The sequence below is a fragment of the Canis lupus genome, chromosome 10 (genome assembly GCF_048164855.1).
Source record: "Canis lupus baileyi chromosome 10, mCanLup2.hap1, whole genome shotgun sequence".
Classification (NCBI taxonomy): Eukaryota; Metazoa; Chordata; class Mammalia; order Carnivora; family Canidae; genus Canis; species Canis lupus.
In genome coordinates this window covers 52,884,693-52,906,137 of record NC_132847.1, presented here as the reverse complement: position 1 = coordinate 52,906,137, position 21,445 = coordinate 52,884,693, and the positions used below count along the sequence as shown (strand labels likewise).

Here is a 21,445-nt window from a genome sequence, read left to right as displayed (position 1 = left end):
AGGAACAGATTGCTCTGGCTTCCCCACTGTGAGGAGGGAGTAAGGGGGAGGAAGGATGGCTTGCTTTTGCCCAGCCGACCAGAAGCTTCCTCAGAAGTAGTGTGTGTAGTGTGCATGCATGTTAGGGGGGGCAGGGAGAACAGGACACTATTACATGAAGACGGGAAGTTTCTGTTCCTCCCAATCAGCCCTAGCTCTGTCAGAAAGATCATCTTCAGTTCCTTTTGTTAGAAGCTAATGCTTCATATGCAGTGCTGCTCTCCTCCATGTGTGTGTGTGTGCGCGCGCGCGCGCCTGTACAACAAGCTTGCAAGCATAGGCCTTTGAGGGTGTGTCTGCACCATAACAGTGAGGGGGCCAGGGGTAGGGTGTAGTGAGAGATGCTGAGGCAAGTAGGTCTTTGTCCCAGCCCCCAAGTCTGGAAAGCTATTTTGTCCACTCTTCTCTCTTCATGGAGAGCCTGCAGCCTCCTTCCTGCCCTGCCTTATCAGCTGGGAGAGCCACTGCCCCCCTGCAACCCGCCCCCCCGCCTGCCCTAGTTAAGGGAAATCTCACTGAACCCTAGTGCTCTGCCCATCCCCCATCATGAATGGGAGTTCTTCCAGCTGTCTAACCTCCCGCTGTAGGGTCTGTCCCTCCAAGAAGAGCATCCCCCATTTCCGGTGAACTTAACTTGACTGGTGCATGGCTCTATTTTCTAGGTAGAGGGGTCCTCCTGATTCTTCTAGAAGCCAGAAGAGACCCTGGACTGGGGCTAAGAGATAGGGGATTTGGTGCTTGTACACGAGGTTCTGTGAAGTTGTCCAGAGGCCATGTGCCCAAAGGGAAGATACATGCTTATCTGCTCTTTCCTTTTCTCCATTTGAAGGGCAGGGGGCTGGTCCAGATGACTTTTTGAGGGAGAAAGCCCAGACCTTTTGCACCTAGAGGGTTGCTGTAGCCCAGGCCTGCATATATGTGTGCATTCAAGCCCATGCCAGGTCGCCAGGCAGCATGGAGAGCTCTGAGCAGGGCTCCACATTGTGGGCATGGGCTGGTAGGATTCAGATTCCCACCTCCCCCAGACACCTCCCTGCTGCCCAGCCAGGCCCATCATGGGAAGGCCCCAGGCTCCCCCTACAACACGCCTGCACACACGTGCAGCAGGGCATGCACATGCTGATCTCAGGGTCCCCACGGTGCAAGAGGCTGGAAGTGGGGGGTTTGAGCACTCAGAGTCCAGGCTGCTGCCAAAATCCATAGGAATCTTGTCCCCCCCAGGCCCTCATCTCCGGCTGTGGAGGTCACAACAGCAGGTGCGGATACCCACCCCCCCCAACTCACTCACATTGGGCCGCCTGCTTTTCCACAACTTCAGCCAGCGACTGGAGCTGGGGGACTGCTCCCCTTGCCTCCCTCCTGGCCCCCCTCCCACTGGTGCTGAGCTTCTCCTGCCCCCTTCTATGGGGGGAGAAGGGGGCCTATATTTGGGTGGGGTCCTTTCCTCTGAATACTGGGGCTTGACCCTGGAGTGGGTGGAGATACATCCAGGAGGAGATAAGGCTTGAATCCTGAACCCAGGCATGGCTCCTATGCCCTTTGGGGTGAGGGCACCAAGAGCTGAGAGGAGGGCCAGGTGTGGATTCAGAGAGAAAGAGCCAGAGACAAGAAACTCAGAGATAGGTAGAGACATTACAGGGGTGGGAGCCTTCCCAGTGGCCAGCCAGCCCAAGACCCAGGAGCTGGCCCCTGACCCCGGCCCATGCCCCTCCCTGGTGAGGGGTCTGCAGGGCCAGCTGCCAGGGGCCAGGCCTCCCTCCTCAGCCTATATACCCCCAACACCCTCTGGACTGCTCAGGCCTCTGCCCCCGCCCCCACCACCCACGTTGTCCAGGCTGCCTAGGCCTGGTGGGATCTGGGGGCCTCTTGGTCTTAGCCTCTCCTCCCCCTCCTGGAGCTTCCAGCCAGCCCTGTCTCTCCCAGGCTCCCCCTCGGCCAGTGCTGCTTCTCCTTGCCCACCACATCCTTGTCTCTGCCTCTGCCACTGCTCTCTGATTTTTCTCTCTCCACCTCCAAGTGAAGATGTCTCTTTTCCTTGCTCCACCCTAATTCCTCTGCAGGTCTGAGGCCTCTAGAGTTCCCCAGGCTTTTGAGTCATATAGTCCATGCTGTGTCCTGTACTATGTTCTTGCCTTTTCTCAGGATGGGTCCTTTACAGCTGTTGTGGGAAGAGGGAAAGGGGGCAAGGTCCCAGGATAAAGTGTCTTTTCCTCACACTGAGGGATTCTGGAGTCTGGAGTTACCTAGGTGGACTAGAATCTGTAAAGATGTCACATTGGCCATGCTCAGATAGGAATGCTGACCTCATCCTGGTCCTAGACCCTGGGGTCATTAGTGCAGGTCGGGACTTTAGTTGGATTTCAATGTTGGGGCATATCACACGGGCCTGTTCATTCATTGTTCAGACCAGATTGAGCCTACTTGACCCTCAGCACACCCACATTAACTAACACCCTAAAGTCAGAACATATTGTTGCACATCAACACTCACACATAGTTAGAGCTGGGCCCCAGCCAGTGATGCTTAGACCCCCCACCCCTGCTCTGAATGTGGCATGGATTCCTGAGAGTTGGGCCTGTGTAACCTTATGCAAGGATAAATAGGAGCTCTCCAAACTCATACCTCCCCTCCCTCAGGTCTTGCCTTCAGCTGGTCAGGTGGTGAGGGTTGGGGGCACAGGGCACCTGAGACCTTGCTGGGGCTTGCAAGAGGGGTTTTGGGACCTGGATCTTAAGCCAGACTCAAACTGAATCATTGAGGTCCTCAATCTAAAGCCTGTCACTGCTAATGACTGTCAGCCTTCATGGTGCCCATCTTACTGTAGGCCACTATTATTCTGTGTGACTATCCATGTTACTGAGTCTGTCAACATCCCTGTGTTACTGTGGATGTACCGTCATTGATTGTTACTCTATGTGACTGTTGATTTTGTTGCATTTTTGATTCTGAGGTTACCATCACTATGATTGTGTCCATGTCAACAGGTGTCATTGCCCCATCTGTGATTGTGTCTGTGTCAACAGGTGTCATTGCCCCATTTGTTGCTGTCATCGTTTATGACTGTCACCCACTGCATGGTCACTGTAATGACTGTCAACACCTGTGTGTCATTGTCAACTATACACTTGTGTCATCTTCACTGGGTGTTGTTCCCACTGTGTAATGGTGTCTTTGTGTCACAGTGAGACAGTGACAGTAAGCTGGGGGCCAACGGTTTGTCTCTTGGCGTGTCACCTGTGTGTGTATGATGATGACACTATGAGATTCTGTCAGGAGAGGTGCTGGGCTCCCTGTGCTAACAGAGGGCGTGGGCTGCTAGGTACTGGCCTCCTTTCAAGTCAGTGGAGTGCCCTCTGTTGCCTCCTCATTGTGGGGGTGGGGCTGGAGGCCAGGCCGATCCATGGCGGTATCTACAAAGAGCTTCAGCCAGTTTGCATAGCCCCTATCTGAGGCTTTATGGGATTTATCCTCCAGATCTATCCCAGAGCCATGGGGTGTGGACTTGGAAAATTCTTGGGGAGGATGCTCTTTGCCCTGGGATGGGTGGCCTGAGGTGAGCTAGGGCAGGGTGGGAGTATAGCCTGAATGCCTCTGGCCTCAGCCTCCCTACCTGGGAATGGACCCAGCTGGGACTCTGAAAGGAAGTTGGCTCAGGGCTTTCTGGATCTACAGGGGCAGAGATGGGGTGGGGTAGGGTGGGGTTTTAGTCTACCCTTATTCCCTGGGGGCTGGTTGCACTCCTGGATCGCCTGGAGGAGAAGCTCTACAGCCTCCTCCAGGAAGGTTGCACCGACACCATCCTCCCTTTGCACTGGGGGAACTCGTGGAGCTGAGAGAGATGCTCCAGGATGAGCACAGAGGCCATCTCTGGTTCTGTCCCTTCCTCTGCCCTTGAATCTCTCCCAATCCCCTGTGGTCCCTTTCTCTCTCTTCCTGGGTCTCTTCTCCCATTTCTCCGCATTTTGGTCTCTTCCTGTCCCTTGGGTCTTGCCTCATGGCTTTCCCTCTCTCCCTGCCTCTCTGCCGCCCCCTCCCTGAGTCTCTGCCTTTCCTGGGTGCCCCAGCCATGCTGTGTCTGTCTCGGTACCCCATCCCCCACTCTCTGCAGCACTCGGCTCTGGCTCTCTCGGCAGCGCCCGTCTCCCATGGCTGCAGCCCCGTTGGCCCAGGGCCCGGCCCTTACAGTAACTCATCGGGCTGATGGAGGCGACTTTGATGAAGAAGCCACCCCTCCCCCTGAGGGGGGCCTGAGTGTGTGTGTGTATGTGCACAGGCATGTGTGTGCACGTGCACGCTTATATGCATGCACACTCATGCCAGGCTATCTCCTTGCCCCTGGGCTCCCAACTGAGAGCAAGAATGAGCTGGGAGCAGACGGCCACACTGTCCCTCTTCCATCTTGAGATCTAACCTTGTTCCCCTCCCTCTGCCTCCCAGGCCCTGGTTCCTGCTCCCATGTGGTGGGCAGTGGGGCCTGGCCCTGAAGTTAGAGTATCTTCCTGGCTGTGAGGAGAAAGGCATGGACAGATGGCAGAGATGGTGGGGGAGCCTCTGAGGGCTACATGCTGAGGTTGAGGTGGGGAACCAGGTAGCCCTGTAGCCTCTTGCCTCTCTTTCTTTCTCCTTCCTTCCTCTTTCCTTCCCTCTGAATTCAGACAGTCCCTGGGTTCATTTCCTGGCCCTACTCCTTGCTGACTGACATTGGCCGTTGTCTTAACCTTCTGGGCCTGAGGAGTAGTTGAAGATAGGGAAGTGGCTGAGGGTCAGCAGTAGCTAGGCCAAGTGGTAGCTAAAGCCCTGGGAGTCACTGATGGGGGAGGAGTGGCCAAAGCCACATGGGGCCTGGAGAGAGACAGGTTGTGCCAGGGAGGGGCGGTCAGAGCACCTGCTCTTGTGGCTAGAGGAAACCAGGTGCAGACTGGGGGGTACTTGCCTGTTGAGGGGTAAGTGTAGCCATAGGCAGGCAGGAGCCCTATCCCATAAAGGAGCCCCCGGAAGTCAGATTTTCTCCAATTCTCCCACTCACTGCTACAGGCTGACACCCACATTTGTCTCCTCCCTGCTCTGTAGCTCTGTTTGCAGTTTCTCTGGCAGTTCTCTGGCTGTATGTCTGGCTGTTTGTCTGGCAGTATTTCTGACAGTGTCTCTGGCTGTGTCTGGCAGTGTGTCTGTGTGTCTGAGTGTCCCTGGCAGTGTTTTTAGTGGTGTGGATACTTCCTGACTGAGCATCTGGCTATGTCTCTGGCTCTCTTTCTAGCTGTTTTTTTGGGTGTATGCCTGTTTGTGTCTATCTGTTTCTCTGGTATTTCTCTGCTTGTGTGTCAGGCAATTTCTCTGGCAAGGTTTCTGACAGTCTCTCTAGCTCTCTTCCTATGTCACTGATGGTTTCTGTGCCTGTGTTTCTTGCTCTTTCTCTGGTGGTATGTCTGCTTGCATTAGCCAGGCATTTTATAGTATTTCTGGTGGATCCTTTGGTTGTGGGTCAGTTATTCTCTGACCATGCCTCTGCCTGGTTATCTGGTGATAGCTCCCTGTTTCTCGGGCTTTATCTGATTGTGCCTCACACTGTATCCTAGTATATCTCCAGCTGTTGTGGAGCTCTTTCTCTGGGACACTGGTTGTTTCGGGCAGTGTATTGGCGGTGTGTCAGGCTATATCTCTGATAGTACCACTCACCCTGGTTGGGTGTCTGGCAGTATTTTTCTCTAGCTCTCTTTTCCTGTCTGGTTGACAGTCCCCTTCTCTCCTTACACTGGAATCGGAGAGTCATATTTGAGGCTTTTTTTTTTTCTGCAGGAAATAGTTATTTCCCTGTGATCATGTGCTGGTGTAGAGTGGGGGGCAGGCAGCTGGATCTACCCCATGAAACAGGACAACAGATTAGGGGGCCCCTGGATCCATGCTGGCTTCTGGGGACATTCTGACTATGCTTTGTGTACCTGCACAGGTATGTGTAGACATTGAGGCACATCTGGGCTGAGGGTCTCAGGCTCCTGGGGCATGTGTTGGGGTGAAGGATGGGCTGGGGCCCCTGACAAGGACTTACATGTGAATACCCTCTTTCTCTCATGGTTGTTGTACACTAAAGCAAAAGTCACATCTGACCTTGCTACCCTGCTGCTGTGAACATCCCAGAGTCCAGTGGCAAGGCTCATGGAGAGGTGGGGGGTGCAGATATTAGGGCTTCAGAGCCTCCAAGGGGCTTTTGAGCATCCGGGTTTTAGGCTCTCTTCCCAGGAGCACAGCAGGGGGCCTTCCATTCAAGGCAATTTGGAGAACTACAGACCTCCTGTTAAGTTCAAATACTACCCTTTCAGTTTGTAATGCTTATAGCTAATTAGCCAACCTCACCAGTAAAGTTATTATTTTTTTTTAGAAAAATGGCCTTAGCATTACCAATGTTCCATAACTCATCCGTGGTTGACTACATCCTGCAGCCAGCAGCCTTATCGAACAACAAACCACTGTAGGTTGCCTTCTACCATCTTAGCAAACCTTTGCCTACAGATGCCAATAATGTTGCTTTTTATTGCTTGAAAGAGAATCCTGAGCCCCATTAAGAAGGGCATTTGGGGTCAAGGTGCCCTAGCTCTAGGGCTGGGATCTCCCAGTCTTGCCTGAGAACAGGGAGGGGGTCCCCAGGAGGTTCCTGCCTGGGCTGATGCCACCTCTTCCCCCGCCAACCCTATTTCTCCCAGCAGATGGCTGCTCCTGTCCCGTGGGCCTGCTGTGCTGTGCTCGCTGCCGCTGCTGCCGTGGTCTACGCCCAGAGACACAGTCCTCAGGGTGAGTGCGGGAGGAGAGGATTCTGGGGGGCGGAGTGGTGCTCCTGGCTGACCTCCACCCAGAGCTGAGCATGAACCATCCTCAACACATGCTGTGTGCGTCCACCCACGACCACACACTGGCACATGCTGGCATTATCCCACACGAACATCCAGGAGTTAAATAACACTGATATGCTGGGTGACCCACTGACGTTGTCTTATACGCAGTTCTCCAGTCACTCCATGTGGTCCTGTGCCAGTGGTATCTCTGGCTTGATGATCTGTTCCTCTTCCCACTAGAGTGGATGTAGGGTACAGGAGGGTGGATTGGGAGTTGGGGGCTGCCAGGGATAGGGCCCTATAGTATCTTTGAAATGGGATTTCACTTGAAATGGGAGTTTGTGGGAGGAGTGCAGTGGAAGGCACTGAGAGAGACAGAGGCTGAGACTATCTTCCCTTACCCTAAGGGAAGATGGAGACAGAGATGGTAGACTGAGAACGAGATGTGGGACGGGCAAGATGACCAGAGGGCTGGCACACTAAGGAAGGGGACAGCCTCCTGCCCTCCCCCTAGCATTTGTGCAGTGAGGGCTGAGTTCTTCCCATAGCCAACCAAGCAAGATCCTGCCCCTCCCCTGCTGGGAAACAGGCGCCCTCTTAACTTGACCACCAGTGCTCAAACTGCATTTAAGGCAACACCTCCCATGGCTATATCAAGTGTCAGGTCTGACCTTGAATCTCCTTGAACAAGCTCTAAGTTGTAGGGAGTTCTCCCCTTGGGTGGGTCCTGCCCCCTGCCAACTTTGGCTGAGTTGGTAGAGGCAGAGAGGGTGGAGGCACTGCTGCGGCCTAGGCATACAGCACATCCTGCCACCCTCAAGGCTATGGGCTCAAGGAGGGCAATGGATCAAGGCTTCTGTGGCTTGTTTCTTGTGAGACTGACATTGAGACCCAGAAAGAACCTTACCCACCCCAGGGTTGCTCCCCAGTGGGCAGGGACTGAAAGGACCACCAGGCTAGCCCATTAACTCCCACCTGCAGGCAGTCTGTCTGAGGTTCTGGTTGCTGGTCTCATCTGCTTAGACCTCCCATTGGTGTGGCTCCTGCCCTGTATTTTGGGTAAAGGCAAGAGTCACATGTGACCAAGGGCTTGAGCGTTAAGTCCACATCTCTGAGCGTGTATAACTGTCCTTGTCCATTAGGTTCTGTGCATGAGTGAGAGACCACATCCCTGTTCGAATGCATTTCTCTGTGTGGTTGTATCCTTGGGGGCTGTGCTTTGTGTGTGACATTGTCTATTTATGTGTGACCATGCTCTTTGTGGGACTTTATCCTTGTGATTGAGACTGTACTCTGTGTAATAGATAGTTCCTCTCTGTTTCTGTCTCTGTATGTTTGGGTCCTTGTCAAATTGTCTCCCTGATGTGAGACTGTGCCTTTATGCGTAAGTGTGCCTCTGGGTGACAGTGCCCTCTGTGTATATGCATGTGATCATCTTGTATTAGGTGTTAGCCATTTAGGTGGAACTGTGTCTCTGTGTGGCTGTGACCTTGTGGACAGTTGTGCTGTGTGTGTGTGTTCTTCTTGTGGTAACTGTCCTCATCCTATGTGTGTGGCAATGTGAAGTTGCTTAGGACGCCCAGGGGGACTGTTTCCGGCATGTGGTCCCCATGTGAGCCCATGTACGCAGGTGTGAGGGAGTCATCAGCTCTGTCCTTCTGTGTTCTCCATGTCCATGACCTCATCCTGTCTCTGTCTCTCATCCTGGCTTCTAACAACCTTTTCACAGCTGATTTCTTTGGAGCATTTGTCACCGCGTCAAGGCCAAGAACCCCATCCTCCCCCTGCTGCTTGATTTAATTTCTGAAATGGACAGCACATCAGTAGGGGTACCCACAGGGCGGGAAGAGAACTGTCCAGAGACAAAGGATTAAATCCTTGCCATCTTTGGAGCTTTTGCAGGGCTATGTGTATTGCTGTTATTGTGTTAGTGTAGCATTTGTGGCAGTGTGTGTCTCACATGATTGTCATGTCCTGTTGCCCCCTCTACCTCTGCATATGGCCTGTGGTTGTCTTCTGTCATTGCATTGTCATGTTTTCATTCCTGCCCTGCCCTTACATTGTTGGTTTGTCATTGTTGTCAGGTTGTGTTTCTGTTCCCTTTTGAGGCAGACAGGGTGACTTGGGAGTGTTAGCGCATTGTCATTATATTTGTTGTGCTGTCGGATGGCTGTTTCCTCATCTTGTGGCTGTACCTGCCCAGCAATATGAGAGAACCACATTGGGTTCAAGTTAGTCCTGAGCTGCTGTTGGTCAGCTTTGCTGCGTCACCGCTGAGATCGTAGTGGCCACACCCCCTCCCCTACGGTCAGTTTTCAGCCTCCTCCTCAGGCAGCTGGATGCAGAGTCTGTACTGGGGGGGGGGGGTTCAGAGAGAGGGGTTTGGCATGTTTCCTGGAAGCTCCAGGTTTTGACAGGGGAGGTTGGAGGGGGGGCTCAATGGCTAGGGCTGGCGGACTGGGGGAGCTCTATGGTTTGAGCCTTGGACACTGGGCCTCTGGTGGGGGGAGGTCCCCATTCAGTCTCTGGTCCAGCCTCACAGCTGTGGCCTCCTAGGCCCCCAGCCACCGCCCTTCCGCCGTTCATCCTTTGTTTAGCTGGTCCCAGGCCCCACAGACAAGTGGTCAAGACTGGCTGGGTTTCCTGCTTCCCTCTCCTCCAACAGGGGACAGGGACCAGAGGCTCAGTGAGGGGCAAGACAGAGGCAGGCAGCAGGGTGGGGGGCAGCGGGGGACCTGAAGACACAGAGAGCCCCTGAGACAGGAAGGGTGGCAGAGGCAGCAAGCAGGGACAGATGTTCCAGCATAGAGAAGAGCAGTACTGGGGAGGGGGCCGCGATGGAGGGAAGGGGGTGGCTGGTGGCATAGGGGGATCCCTGCCCCCTGCAGTCCTGGTGGTGTTAACAAGTCTAATTAAGAGGCCACTGGCCCAAGTTAATTGGCTCGTTAACAGGAATTGCCTCTGAAAATCCCCCAACTCAGCGGGGTGGCTCTCTGGAGGGGAGATGTAAGCGAGTGTTAACGAGGGATCCCGCAGGCCCCCCCCTCCACCCATGCCCCCCTCCTGCTTCGCTCTTCCCCTCCCATCCTCACTCCACAGATCTGGCCAAGACTGGGGGAAGCATCTGTCCTTCCAGGGTTGGGGGGCAGGATGAGGAATGAGGAGATTAGATTCACATCACCCGGCTCTGCATGCCTGCCTCTCCTCAGTTGTCTGTAGATCTGTGTCTCCGATTTTTTTTGTGTCCTGTTCACCTCCCCCACCTAGTGCTGCCTCTCGACAGGTGCTCCCTCCCACCCTTCCCTTCCAGTCTCCTGGGTTCAGTCCATCACGCCTGGGTTGCCGAGGCCAGGGCTGGGGTTTGCTTTTGGCTCTGACAGGCCCCTCCTGGGGGCAGGAGAGGAATGGTCAGAGAGCTCTCTCTGTCCCAGCACTCCCCCGCCACCCCCCCCCCCCAACCCCAGCAGTTCCTGTCTCACAAAGTTGATAGCTGCCAGGAGTTCCCTAGGGCTCCCATCCTGGATCTCCCTACTGCTGCTACCCGAGCCCTGGATGGCTGAAGTGGAGGCCTGGATGGCTGAAGTGGGGCAGGTTAGGGGCAGTTTGTAGGGGGGCGAGAGTGAGAAGGAGACAGGCAGGACGGAGACCAAGATAGGGACAAGAGACAGAGAAAGGAGTCCAGAAGTAGGGCCCCTCAGTTCCAGCTTGCCTGGTAGCAGATGTCAGTGGTTGGGGCTGGGCGAGGTTAGGGTCACGGAGGTCAAGAAAACTTTCTAAAGGACCTAGTGACTGGAGGCAAACTGGGTTTTCACTGAGATTTAACTCCTCTCAGCACTCTACACAAACTTTCTCTGACACACATACACACAGAAGATCACCCATTCACACATAAAATCCCCAGACATGCACACTCACACACACAAATTTGGAAACACTCACATACCTGTATGCTAGCACAGCCACAGAGAAATGTTACACACTCCTCATCTCCCAACACACCATCAGACACTGAGCCTCTTGGCCTAGACTTCTCATTTATAGGCTCTCATCCATGCGCGTTGACCTTGTGGCACCAAGGCAGGGCTCTGACCTGTGACTTTTGCCCTGTGCTCTCCCTACCCCCTCACAGAAGCACCCCACGTGCAGTATGAGCGCCTAGGTTCAGATGTGACTCTGCCATGTGGGACAGCAAACTGGGATGCAGCAGTGACATGGCGGGTAAATGGGACAGACCTGGCCCTTGACCTGCTCAACGGCTCTCAGCTTGTGCTCCATGGCTTGGAACTGGGCCATAGCGGCCTCTACGCCTGCTTCCACCGTGACTCTTGGCACCTGCGCCACCAAGTCCTCCTACATGTGGGCTGTAAGTGTTGGTCCCAACCCTTCATCTGACCTTCCACTTCACTCAAGAGGATTGTCAGTGAGGCTTAGACCCTTGGTCCAGATTAAGTCCTCTTCCTTTTGGGGAGGGGGGCTGCAGAACCCTGACCTTTGCTCCCTAATCCTATCCTAGCCTTCTCTTCTGACCTCTGAGCCCAGTGTTTCCCACTGAGTCCAGAACTCTGGGCATTTTGCACATGTATCCCACCCCCAGCCCACTCCCCCACCCCATGCCAGAGGCCTTTGAGATCCAGAAATCATGTTCCTTATGACAAGATAGGCAGAGGAAGGATAGCAGGACCTGGTCCTTCTGGGGCCTGGTAGGGAGGAATTCCAGGGTCACAGCTTCAAGTCAGAGTGATCCCACTCCATTGTGTGCTTGCACAGGAGCTAGTTATGCAGGTATAGGAATAGGCACTCTGGGAGGCTCCAGGGAAGAAAGAACACTTCCTAGAGTGGGAGGCACATGAGATTGGGAGATTCCAAGGATACATTGAAAAACTCCCTTCTGGGGGACACCTGGGTGGCTCAGCGGTTGGGCGCCTGCCTTCAGGGCGTGATCTCAGGATGTAGGGTCAGAGTCCCACATCGGGCTCCCTGCAGGGAGCCTGCTTCTCCCTCTGCCTGCATCTCTGCTTCTCTCTGTGTGTCTCTCATGAATAAATAAATAAATCTTTAAAAAAAAAAAAAAGAAAGAAAAACTCCCTTCTGGGAGAGAGCTAAGTGTGACTGTAGGCTCAGAGGCTGGGAGGGCATGATAGGGCCCCTTGGGCTGGTGTAAATGGGGAAGGGAGCTAAAGGAGGGGATGGGGCAAATCACGATCCTAGGAGTTAGGGAGTGACATGGTCAGGCTCATGTTCTTAAGAGATCCTTCTCATGATGAACATAGACAGGTTGCATGGGGGCAATGCTAGGGCAGGAAGGAGGCTGTTGCTAGATGCAGGGGAGATGATGAGGATGAGGGATCAGGGCACGGAGTTGGGGAAGTTGAAAGGGCCTGGTGGTATCTCCAGGAGTCAGTGGTAGATTGGAGGTAGAGAGGACAGGAGAGTAGAGAGCAGGAAGAGTCAAGACAGCTAATGTTACCAATCGCTGCAACAGAGGCAAGGTGGAAGGGTCATTGGAAGAAAAGATAGTGCGTTCTGGGGGCGCCTGGGTGGCTCAGTTAGTTAAGCATCTGATACTTGATTTTAGCTTAGGTTATGATCTCAGAGTCCTGAGTTCAGGGCCCGTGTTGGGCTCCATGCTGGGTGTGGAACCTACTTAAAAGAAAATAATGTGTTCTATTTGGACAGTAGTATGCAAGTCATCTTATTTTGGGTTTTGCTAGAATCAGATCCCAAGATGAGAATTCATAGCAAATAGTTTGTCAGATGGCAGAAACACCGCAAGGAAGTGAGAAAGTGACAGAAGAAGGAATTTTAGAGGACCAAGAGAGATGGAGTTATCCAGTTATCTTCTGGGCAACTGCAGCTCCACCATGGGAGAACTGAGAGCCCAAGTAGAACATGTACCTGGGAGTTGTGCCTGAGCGGGAAGGGAGCTCAGAAGTTTATACACTAACTCCTGCCCAGTCTTTGGTTGAAGGAGTCTCCTGGGGTGGGGGCAGGGATGCTTTAATTCCCTCGCATTTTTGGCCTGATGCCTCAGCAGGCAATGCAGATTTTGGTGACCAATGAAAGCTCTTAGACATAGAACTGCAGAAGAGGGCAGCAGATATGAGCCAGGGATCTGTTGTGGCACCACCACCATCTGCTGTAGGTATGTTGGGTTGGGGTCCTCGCTATAGCCAGTGGATCTGAAGGTCTGGGGCTCAGAAGAGGCCTGGGCTGAGGATGGCATGAGAAAGGCCATGGGGGGGCGGGTGCAGAGATGGCCAAGGGGGAGAGACTGTGGGATGAGAAGAGAAGAAGACCCAGAACTGGACCCTGAAGACTATCACTTTATAAAGGATTGATGGAGAGAAATGAGCCACAAAAAGATAAGAAGGAGCCAACAGGAAGGTAGAGGGAAGAGTGAGTGAATGAAGTTCAGAAGACAGGTTTGGAGAAGTTGGAATAATGAGCTTATCAATGTTGCTGAGGGTCAGCTGGGCAGGCACCCATCACCGGAATATTCTGAAAATAGTTCCATTTCTTTTCTGCTTAAGCCAAAGATTCATGTTTTTCTGGCTTCAGCCCATTTGGGTGATGCACCCCATTTTCTTTGAATGGTTTCTTTATTCCCTGGGAGCTGCTGAGGGGAGGAAATGCTTAAGTGACCTGGGAGCAGGAAATTGGTATGGACAACCATTGGAAATGTTAGACTGAAGGGTTGCTCATGGTCGTCCACAAAACACTGACCCACCAGTGGGATTAGAGGAGGGGTGAAAATATGTTTTGCTGGGGATATTCCTTTTCACACAGAAAAGCCTTCGTGTGTTCAAACTGGAAAGATAGCAATCATAACCATGTGTTTTAGTTTCAAGCCAAGGGTGGAGTGACCCCTGTTGGCCAGCTTGAGAAATACAGGACCAGCCTACCTGAGTTCATCCTGGCCCACCATGAGGTCCACTGGAAGTAGAACACAGCCTAGCTCCATGTTCTTACACAGATAAAATGTCATACACTGAGTGCCATGGAAGAAGGATAAGACCAATTTGACAGTATTCTTCTGTCTTCTCAATCTGAGTCCAAAAATCCTTAGGATGGACAAGGCTGGCCGTGATGGCTAGGCCTTGGTGACCCTCAGCCTTATTCCCGATGACTTGATCTTTGAGAGGTTATTGGAAGGAAATTGGGTCTAGAAGTGATGTCTATAGTCTGCACCCACAGGACATGCCCACAGATGCCATGTTGTGACCAGAGCCCAGACCTTTTATATATATAGTGACCACTCCCTAGGCTCTGCCTGTCAGAGGAGAGTTGGCTGTGAATTGGCCATAGCATTAGTAACAGGTACTTATCTCTCATTGCCTTATTTGCTTCTAAAGAGCTGGTCAGAGGAACAAGGGACATTAATCATGATTGTCTCAGTCACTTTATATTAGTAACAAGAGACTGGGTTTGGCAACACTCAATATCAAATTATTCTTCTAGCCAACACTCAGAGAACAGGACAAAGTTACCCCGATTTGTGAGTTATCCAAGCCAAAAATTACTTAATATTTATCCTAAACATATAAGATTTTCGTGTTTCTATTTCCAACGAAACTGATCATAAAAATATCTTGTTGAAAGCTCCTCCCTTTTTAAAAAAGATTTTATTTATTCATGAGAATACCTCACAGAGAGAGGTAGAGACATAGGCAGAGGGAGAAGTAGGCTCCCTGTGGGGAGCCAGATGCGGGACTTGATCCCAGGACCCTGGGATCAGGCCCAGAGCCAAAAGCAGATGCTCAACCACTGAGCCACGCAGGTGCCCCATTGGTGAAAGTCCCCTTACCAGACTTATCCTTGCACTGCTTTCTCCTACTCCACCTCCCTGCCCTCCAGTGGATGCTCACAAACAGCTCAGAGGAGTCCCTCACCCTGCATGATGAAAGGACCACCCACATTAGGAAACAGGATCTCAGGGTTACTGTTAGTAGCATCCTTTTGTTTACTAGACACTGCTGATTCAGTGTCTTTCTGATTTTAAGCTAAAATAAATCAGAGTAATTTACTAATTTTAGATGGACAGTTCTTTGTCCAGTTTTTGAATATCTGTATTTGATTGGTCAGGACAGGAACTCTGAACCTCTGGTTCAGCACTGCTTCCCCCTCAGTCACATTTGGCTGAGAAGGAAAGAGCAGCTTGTGGATGAAGATGTCTGGGGGAAAAAGACAGGTGGGAGGCAGAAGGGCATCTGGGAATCCAGAAGTTGGGGTGCCTTGAGAGATTTCATGAGATAAGGTTGGGACAGGCCATGGGCTTTGATGCCAGACAGGAGGAGTGTGGGTGGGACCTGGGCACGGCTGGAGCTGGAAGGGTCACTCTGCTCCACCCAGCCTGATCTGGCCTGGCCAGGGGTGTGGGCAGCCTGCCCCTCCTTCTCTCTGGGCCAGCGGGCAGGCCTTGTGCGTGCCGGGGGCTCCAGACCAGGCGGGCTGGCGAGATGAGAGGAAAAACATGCGGTTTGGTGGGCTGGACATGGAAAAACAAGCCAATTAGGAGGAAAACAAACAAACCCTGGGCCAGCGGGGGCACACGCACACATGCACACGCGTACATGGCCCGCATGGGACCCAAGGACATCTGAGGCTGAGACAGTCACTTGGCCATCTTAGGAGCCCCCACGAGGGGCAACTTGGAATGCCTGGGCATCCAGGAGTATGTCCACTTGCCCAGAGAATGACCCGACACATGTGCATATGAGTTTGTACTCACACACAGCCTCTAACATGTTCTCATGTGGTGTTTAGCTCATACATGTGAACACACTTGGAATTCTGAGCACTTTCCCACACACACAGTTTGAAAAGTATATTCAGGCTTAAGCTTCACCTCCTCTGTAGTGTTTCAGGTATGTAGTCTTGCTGTCACTGTGTTTCAGATGCAATGGCGCACCTACACGTATTCTCAGGGTACCTCAACCCCGCAGCCATACACGTACAGGCAGTCTTGAAATCAAACAGCCTGCCTGGAGTCACACATAGCCAACTGCACAGTTACACAACTGCCCAGAGTCTCAGTCACAGACACGAAGGCTCTCGGAGTTAACACACAGCCTCACAATTGCAATGTCTTAAAAACAGCTTCTCCCCCATCTTGCAGCATACTCACAACAGGCCTGATCGCACACTGTCCCACAACCTCGCACTTGGTCTCTCACAGCACCCCCACCTCCGCCCACCCGGCCCCTCAGCTGGGCTCCAGCTGCAGCAAGTCACTCCTTTTCTTCCTTTCTTTGTTTTTCTTTCCTCCTTTTCCCTCTGAGAAACCTGGTCCCTGTCAGGAAACCCAAGCCCTTCCCTACTCAGGGCCCAAGGCCAGGCAGGAGTAGCCAGATGACAGACAAAGCCCTGCCTGGCCCCCTGGTCCCCCATGACCTGCCCAGTCAGAGAGGAACTGGTTTGAGGGGGAAGATGGTCAGAGGGAATGGAGGGGACTGGTTAGTAGGGAGCCTAGCTGGGGGGTGGGGGCTGTGAGTCCAGTGCCATGGCCCGCTCTGCCCTCCAAAGAGTCCCAGGCAGCAGGGAGCTGACTCTGCAGCCTTCAGTACCCACCCCACCCCCAGCACCCTTCTCCTTTGAAGCTGTGGGGATAAGGGGGGGTGGTGGCAGGAGGGGGAGTGGAGGCTTCTCAGCCGACCTCGGAATGTCCTTTTCTCCTGGGGTGGCTGCCAACTCTGGCCTGGCCTACAGGCCCCCACAAGGCACTTCCTGTGTCCTTGGCCACCCCCCACCCCACCCCCATGCCTCTGTGCCCCTGGGCAGATAGGGAAGGGATATGAGAGGCACACAGGATGAACATGGAACAGACACAAGATGGACACAGAGCCAGGAAGGCTCCCCAGAGGAGGCAGACAGCAGTGGATAGAATGCAAGTTGCCCCTGTGGGGGCTCAGCTGGGCTCTGGCTCTCCCCTGCAGGCCTGGGGCATGGAGCTACCTTTGCCCACAGTGTAGCCCACTCTAGCTGCTACTTACACCCAAGCTTCCCAGATGCCTCTCTGACCCTTTCTTATCTCCTGCTGCAAAGCCAGATTGGGCCTTGGGGGTTCGACCCTGATACACATATACTTCATACACACTGGCTGTGTACACACAATCAAATTCAGTCACAGTCCCGTGTACACTGTGGACGAAAGCCCACAGTTCCCATATGTCACCATGGCCACTCGGCAAGCATAGACATGTACTCCCCCTTTCACAGTCCCTAGCTCCCTGGCTTATTGAACTGCCCCCCTCCCATTTCCTGTCCACCTGTCAGGCAGGGGGTGGGGCCGGGGGGGGGACACAGGAGGGAGGTGTCAGTGTCCCTGGAGCCACTGACGGACATTCCTTGCCTGGGTCAGATCACAGAAGCTGCCTCCTTCCAGGAACCTGAGCCGGCTGTCCTCACGCCTTACCCAATGCCTGAGGGTGGGACAGCTGGGCTAAGTACTCACAGCAGCAAGAAGTGTGGTTAGATAGCAGAAAGGACTTCCCAGGTGTGTATGTGTGGTCATGTAAGTAGGTATCCCCATCCTGGGGTTTAGTTCCAGCTCTGACTTGCTGTGTGATCCCAGGCAGGTCTCTATCCCTCTCTAGGACTCCCCATTCTAGATTGCAGACAGCTGCTAACCTGCTAATCAAGTAAGGGGCTTCTTTAAAGGGTCTGTGATGGAGGAGCTGGGAGCTAGGGTTTAGGTGGGGTATACACCAAGGGAACAGTAGCTTCTTCTCAACAGGCATATGCACACACATGCAGTCACACAGGGATACACCTTCTGAGCTATGCCCATTATACACGGACCTACATTCCATCATGGGTCATTGCTGTCACAGAAACGCATGTAACATGTATACCTGTGCCTATAGACACCTACATACAGATACACACATGCATAGCCACCCAGTGCTGTTGTTCCTGTGGCACCACCAGGCTTGTCCTTGTGCGTCTAAATCTCTACTTGGGGAAGCCTAGGATGACTCTTCTCCAGGGCGTACACTCTGATTATTCTAGCAACTGGAGGACCTAGTCAAGACAACCCGCCCATCCCGCCCTCAGCCTCTGTTGCAGTTTTTCTCTGTGCATGGACACAACGTGTCAGGAGATGTGGGGCTGGGGCCGATTCCCCCAGACATCACCTCCATCCTGTGATTGATGAGCTGAGGCCCACAGCCCCCGGTTCCCCACAGTCCCCACCTCCACTGAGCAGGTGGGGGGGGCTCCCTCTTCATATAGCCCTTGTTTTTCTTTAATTAAACATCTGGCTCTCTGCAGCCTGGGAAGCCTCAGACCCTCGCTGACAGCCACCCCTCCCCAACCTCTGGCATTGCTGATGGGTTGAAGGGGGAGAGCTGGGGTTCTGGGGCCCACCTGTCCCCACACCAGTGCAAGGGACGAGCTCCAAGAATACCCTGACCGTGCTGTCCTCACCCCCCAGTGCCGCCGCGGGAGCCCGTGCTCAGCTGCCGCTCCAACACTTACCCCAAGGGCTTCTACTGCAGCTGGCATCTGCCCACCCCAACCTACATCCCCAACACCTTCAATGTGACTGTGCTGTGAGTAGACTTGCCTGTGACCCAGTTCCAACCCTGACCTCTGACCTCTCCTTGAACCACCCACCATGCCCTCAGTCCAGACCCTAGTCTGCCTTGGGCTTGACCTTCCCCCAACCTCTGCCCCACCTGACCCTTGATGTTGGTAACAGTGCCTGGGCCTCACCCTTCCCCCAGGCATGGCTCCAAAATTATGGTCTGTGAGAAGGACCCAGCCCTCAAGAACCGCTGCCACATCCGCTACATGCACCTGTTCTCCACCATCAAGTACAAGGTCTCCATAAGTGTCAGCAATGCCCTGGGCCACAACGCCACAGCTATCACCTTCGACGAGTTCACCATTGGTGCGTGGGGCGGGGGTGGTCCCTGCAGCGTACTCCAGTGGGAGTATGTAAGTGGATGTGTGCCAGAGGTGTATTTGAGCATTGGTGGGATATTCACATGTGTGCATAGGTATATGTGGCATATATATACATGTGCACGTATATTCATGGTATATATATACCTGTGAACATTTGAGTGAATGCCCTTTACCTGCAGGGGCCAAGAGACCTTTCCAACAGCTCTTCCATCGTCTCTCTGGCTCCCAGAGTACAGGAGGGGGATGGGGGCAGGCTGGGCCAGACCCTTGTGCAGCTGCAGCCTCCCCCCCACCCCACACTAATGGCTTCCTTACGGCTTGTGATGAATGAGGTGTCAGAACAGGAGACAGGACTGGGACAGATACCGCCCTCACCCCCACCCCCACCAGACCCTCTGCCTGCCCCTACCCCACCCTAGCCAGACCCCTTCCTTCCTCCTACCCCATCCCAGCCAGACCTCCTGCCTGCTCTTGCCCCATTCCAGCCAGAACCCTTGCCTGCTCCTACCCCATCCTAGCCAGACCCTCTGTCTGCCCTCCATACCATGGCTGAGTCCCCCAGACTGTTTCTACATGAGGTGGGCCCTTAGATTCCCATCAGGTCTTCAGCCTGCCTCCAACTCAGATCTGCCGCACCTGTGGACTATCTTTTAACCTTGACCCACAGAGCAGCTTCAAACCCAGACTCTTCCAGGGGAGAGTGTGTCTCAGTTTGGAACTGGAAGAGTTGAGGTGAAAAGCCAAGTTTGAGGGGAGTGTATCATGCTGGTGCAGGAGGGGGTGATCCAGGTGACAATGGAGGTAATGCTGATAATGGTGGAGCCATTATACAGACCTGGTAATTGGAATGCTGGTCATGATGAGCATGGGGTTGGGATGATGGGATGAAATTTGGGCCACCACTATCCTGAGCTGGTGACCGTGACTGTAGCAACAGTCCTTGGTGGTGACGGGGATGTGAGAGGTGGAAATAATCAGACGGTTGTTAATGGTAGTTGCCAGAATTGACAACAGAGAAGAGGGGTGGCAACTATGACAATTATCACAGTGGTTGGCGATGTGAGATGGTGGATATGGTGACTGGGGTTGATAAACTGGGGTTGTTCCCAGAGATTAGTGAGGTAATGAGGCTGTGTCTCCTTAACAGTGAAGCCTGACCCTCCAGAAAATGTGGTAGCCCGACCGGTACCCAGCAACCCTCGCCGGCTAGAGGTGACTTGGCAGACCCCTTCGACCTGGCCTGACCCTGAGTCCTTTCCTCTCAAGTTCTTTCTGCGCTACCGACCCCTCATCCTGGACCAGTGGCAGCATGTGAGTGCCTGCCCCTGCCTACATCCCAAGTGCTTGCATCAGAGCCACGTGGCATGGGAGGTATCCATAGCACCCATATCAGCTGGTAGCTGTTCCAGGGTGAAGCCTGGAGGATCAGATGGGCCTGGGAGGGTGGATGGGGCTGAGGAAGGTATCTTACTCTGAAGCCCTAAAGGGTTCCCCGTGACCTCCGTATGTGATGGGACCATCTGTTTTTGTGGCTCCCAGGGTAATGGGGAGAAATCCCAGAAGAGAGGTGGCAGGCGGGGCAGGTGGTATTTCTCTTCCCTTAACTCTGGCTCTGTCCTGATCGGGCATCTCCGTCTTAGACTCTGGCCCAGGCTGTGGGCCTGTGCTGGACCCAAGGGACAGGACATTCCCCATAGTCTCAAGGTCTCAAGGGATCAAAATCAGGCTGCAGAGTCAAACTTGTTCCAGGGTATGAGTTCAGGCCATGACTAGTGTCAGGGCTCCAAAGTCAGATGTAACCTGGGGGTCAGCTCAGGGTCACAAGTCACAAGGTAACGTAGGTTGAGAATGAAGCGGTGGATAGATAAGGGCTGGTATGGGGTCAGGCTGTGGTCTGGCATGTTGATCACACTACAGTAGCTCTGAGGAGCAGCCAGCGGGTTGGGGCAGACTCAATGTTCTCTCTCCTTTATAGCCCTGGGCTACAGAGTGTAGGCATGCTTTTTAGCCCGTGAGTTCTGTGGGCTAGGACTGGGGCTACGAAGGGTGCTTCACAGGCTAACCCAGGCTGGTACCCAGGGGTCAACCCACCCACAGGCTCCAGCCCCATCTCCTTATGCCTCCCTTCCAGTTAGCCTTTAAAGTGTGTAATTTGATTCCAGGGTGCCTGTCCGGGTTGTAGGCCTGGCCCCCACAAAGGCTGCTAACATGTTCTCTGACAGAGTCCGGAGTCCCTCCTGCCTGGCCAGCTGCCCGCGCCTAATGCATTGCTAATAACCAGGGTCTAGTTTCACAAGCCCCCCTCCCCTGCTAACGAGCTACAGGCAGCAGCCCTGCGCATCGCAGCGCACACGCCTCACAGTGGACCTGGCACACCGCCCACCACACACGGGAGCATGTACACATACACGTGGTCCCCAGCAGGAACCACACTCCATACATGCATCTGACTGACATGCCAAGACCATGCACTACAGAACTGACCCCCACACTGATGAGGGCAGAACAAAGTAGGAGGACTCTGTGTTAAGAACATGTATGACATGTGGCACGTGCTTGCCCTATTCCATATCTCATTGGCATTGCAGTTGGCTAGATTTATGGCTCTTTTGAACTTGACTTTCGCCCTACATAGAATTTACTCTCCCTGATACTTTATATTGGAGAGAAG

The 21,445-nt window shown here is 53.5% G+C and overlaps 1 protein-coding gene across 6 annotated transcripts in view; it reads left to right on the top strand.

The window, feature by feature from the left end:
• The window catches only part of CNTFR (ciliary neurotrophic factor receptor), a 38,583-nt gene that overhangs the window by 13,881 nt on the left and 3,257 nt on the right, over window positions 1-21,445 (top strand). For 3 of the 6 annotated variants that reach the window (XM_072841733.1, XM_072841732.1, XM_072841734.1), the window contains exons 3-7: window positions 6,739-6,826; window positions 10,997-11,230; window positions 18,299-18,416; window positions 18,591-18,757; window positions 19,922-20,085. In XM_072841733.1, the coding sequence (XP_072697834.1) occupies window positions 6,742-6,826; window positions 10,997-11,230; window positions 18,299-18,416; window positions 18,591-18,757; window positions 19,922-20,085 (768 nt within the window). In that variant the 5' untranslated portion in view covers window positions 6,739-6,741. The remainder of the gene's footprint in view (window positions 1-6,738; window positions 6,827-10,996; window positions 11,231-18,298; window positions 18,417-18,590; window positions 18,758-19,921; window positions 20,086-21,445) is intronic. The other 3 variants (XM_072841730.1, XM_072841728.1, XM_072841731.1) reach the window with 1 other exon arrangement.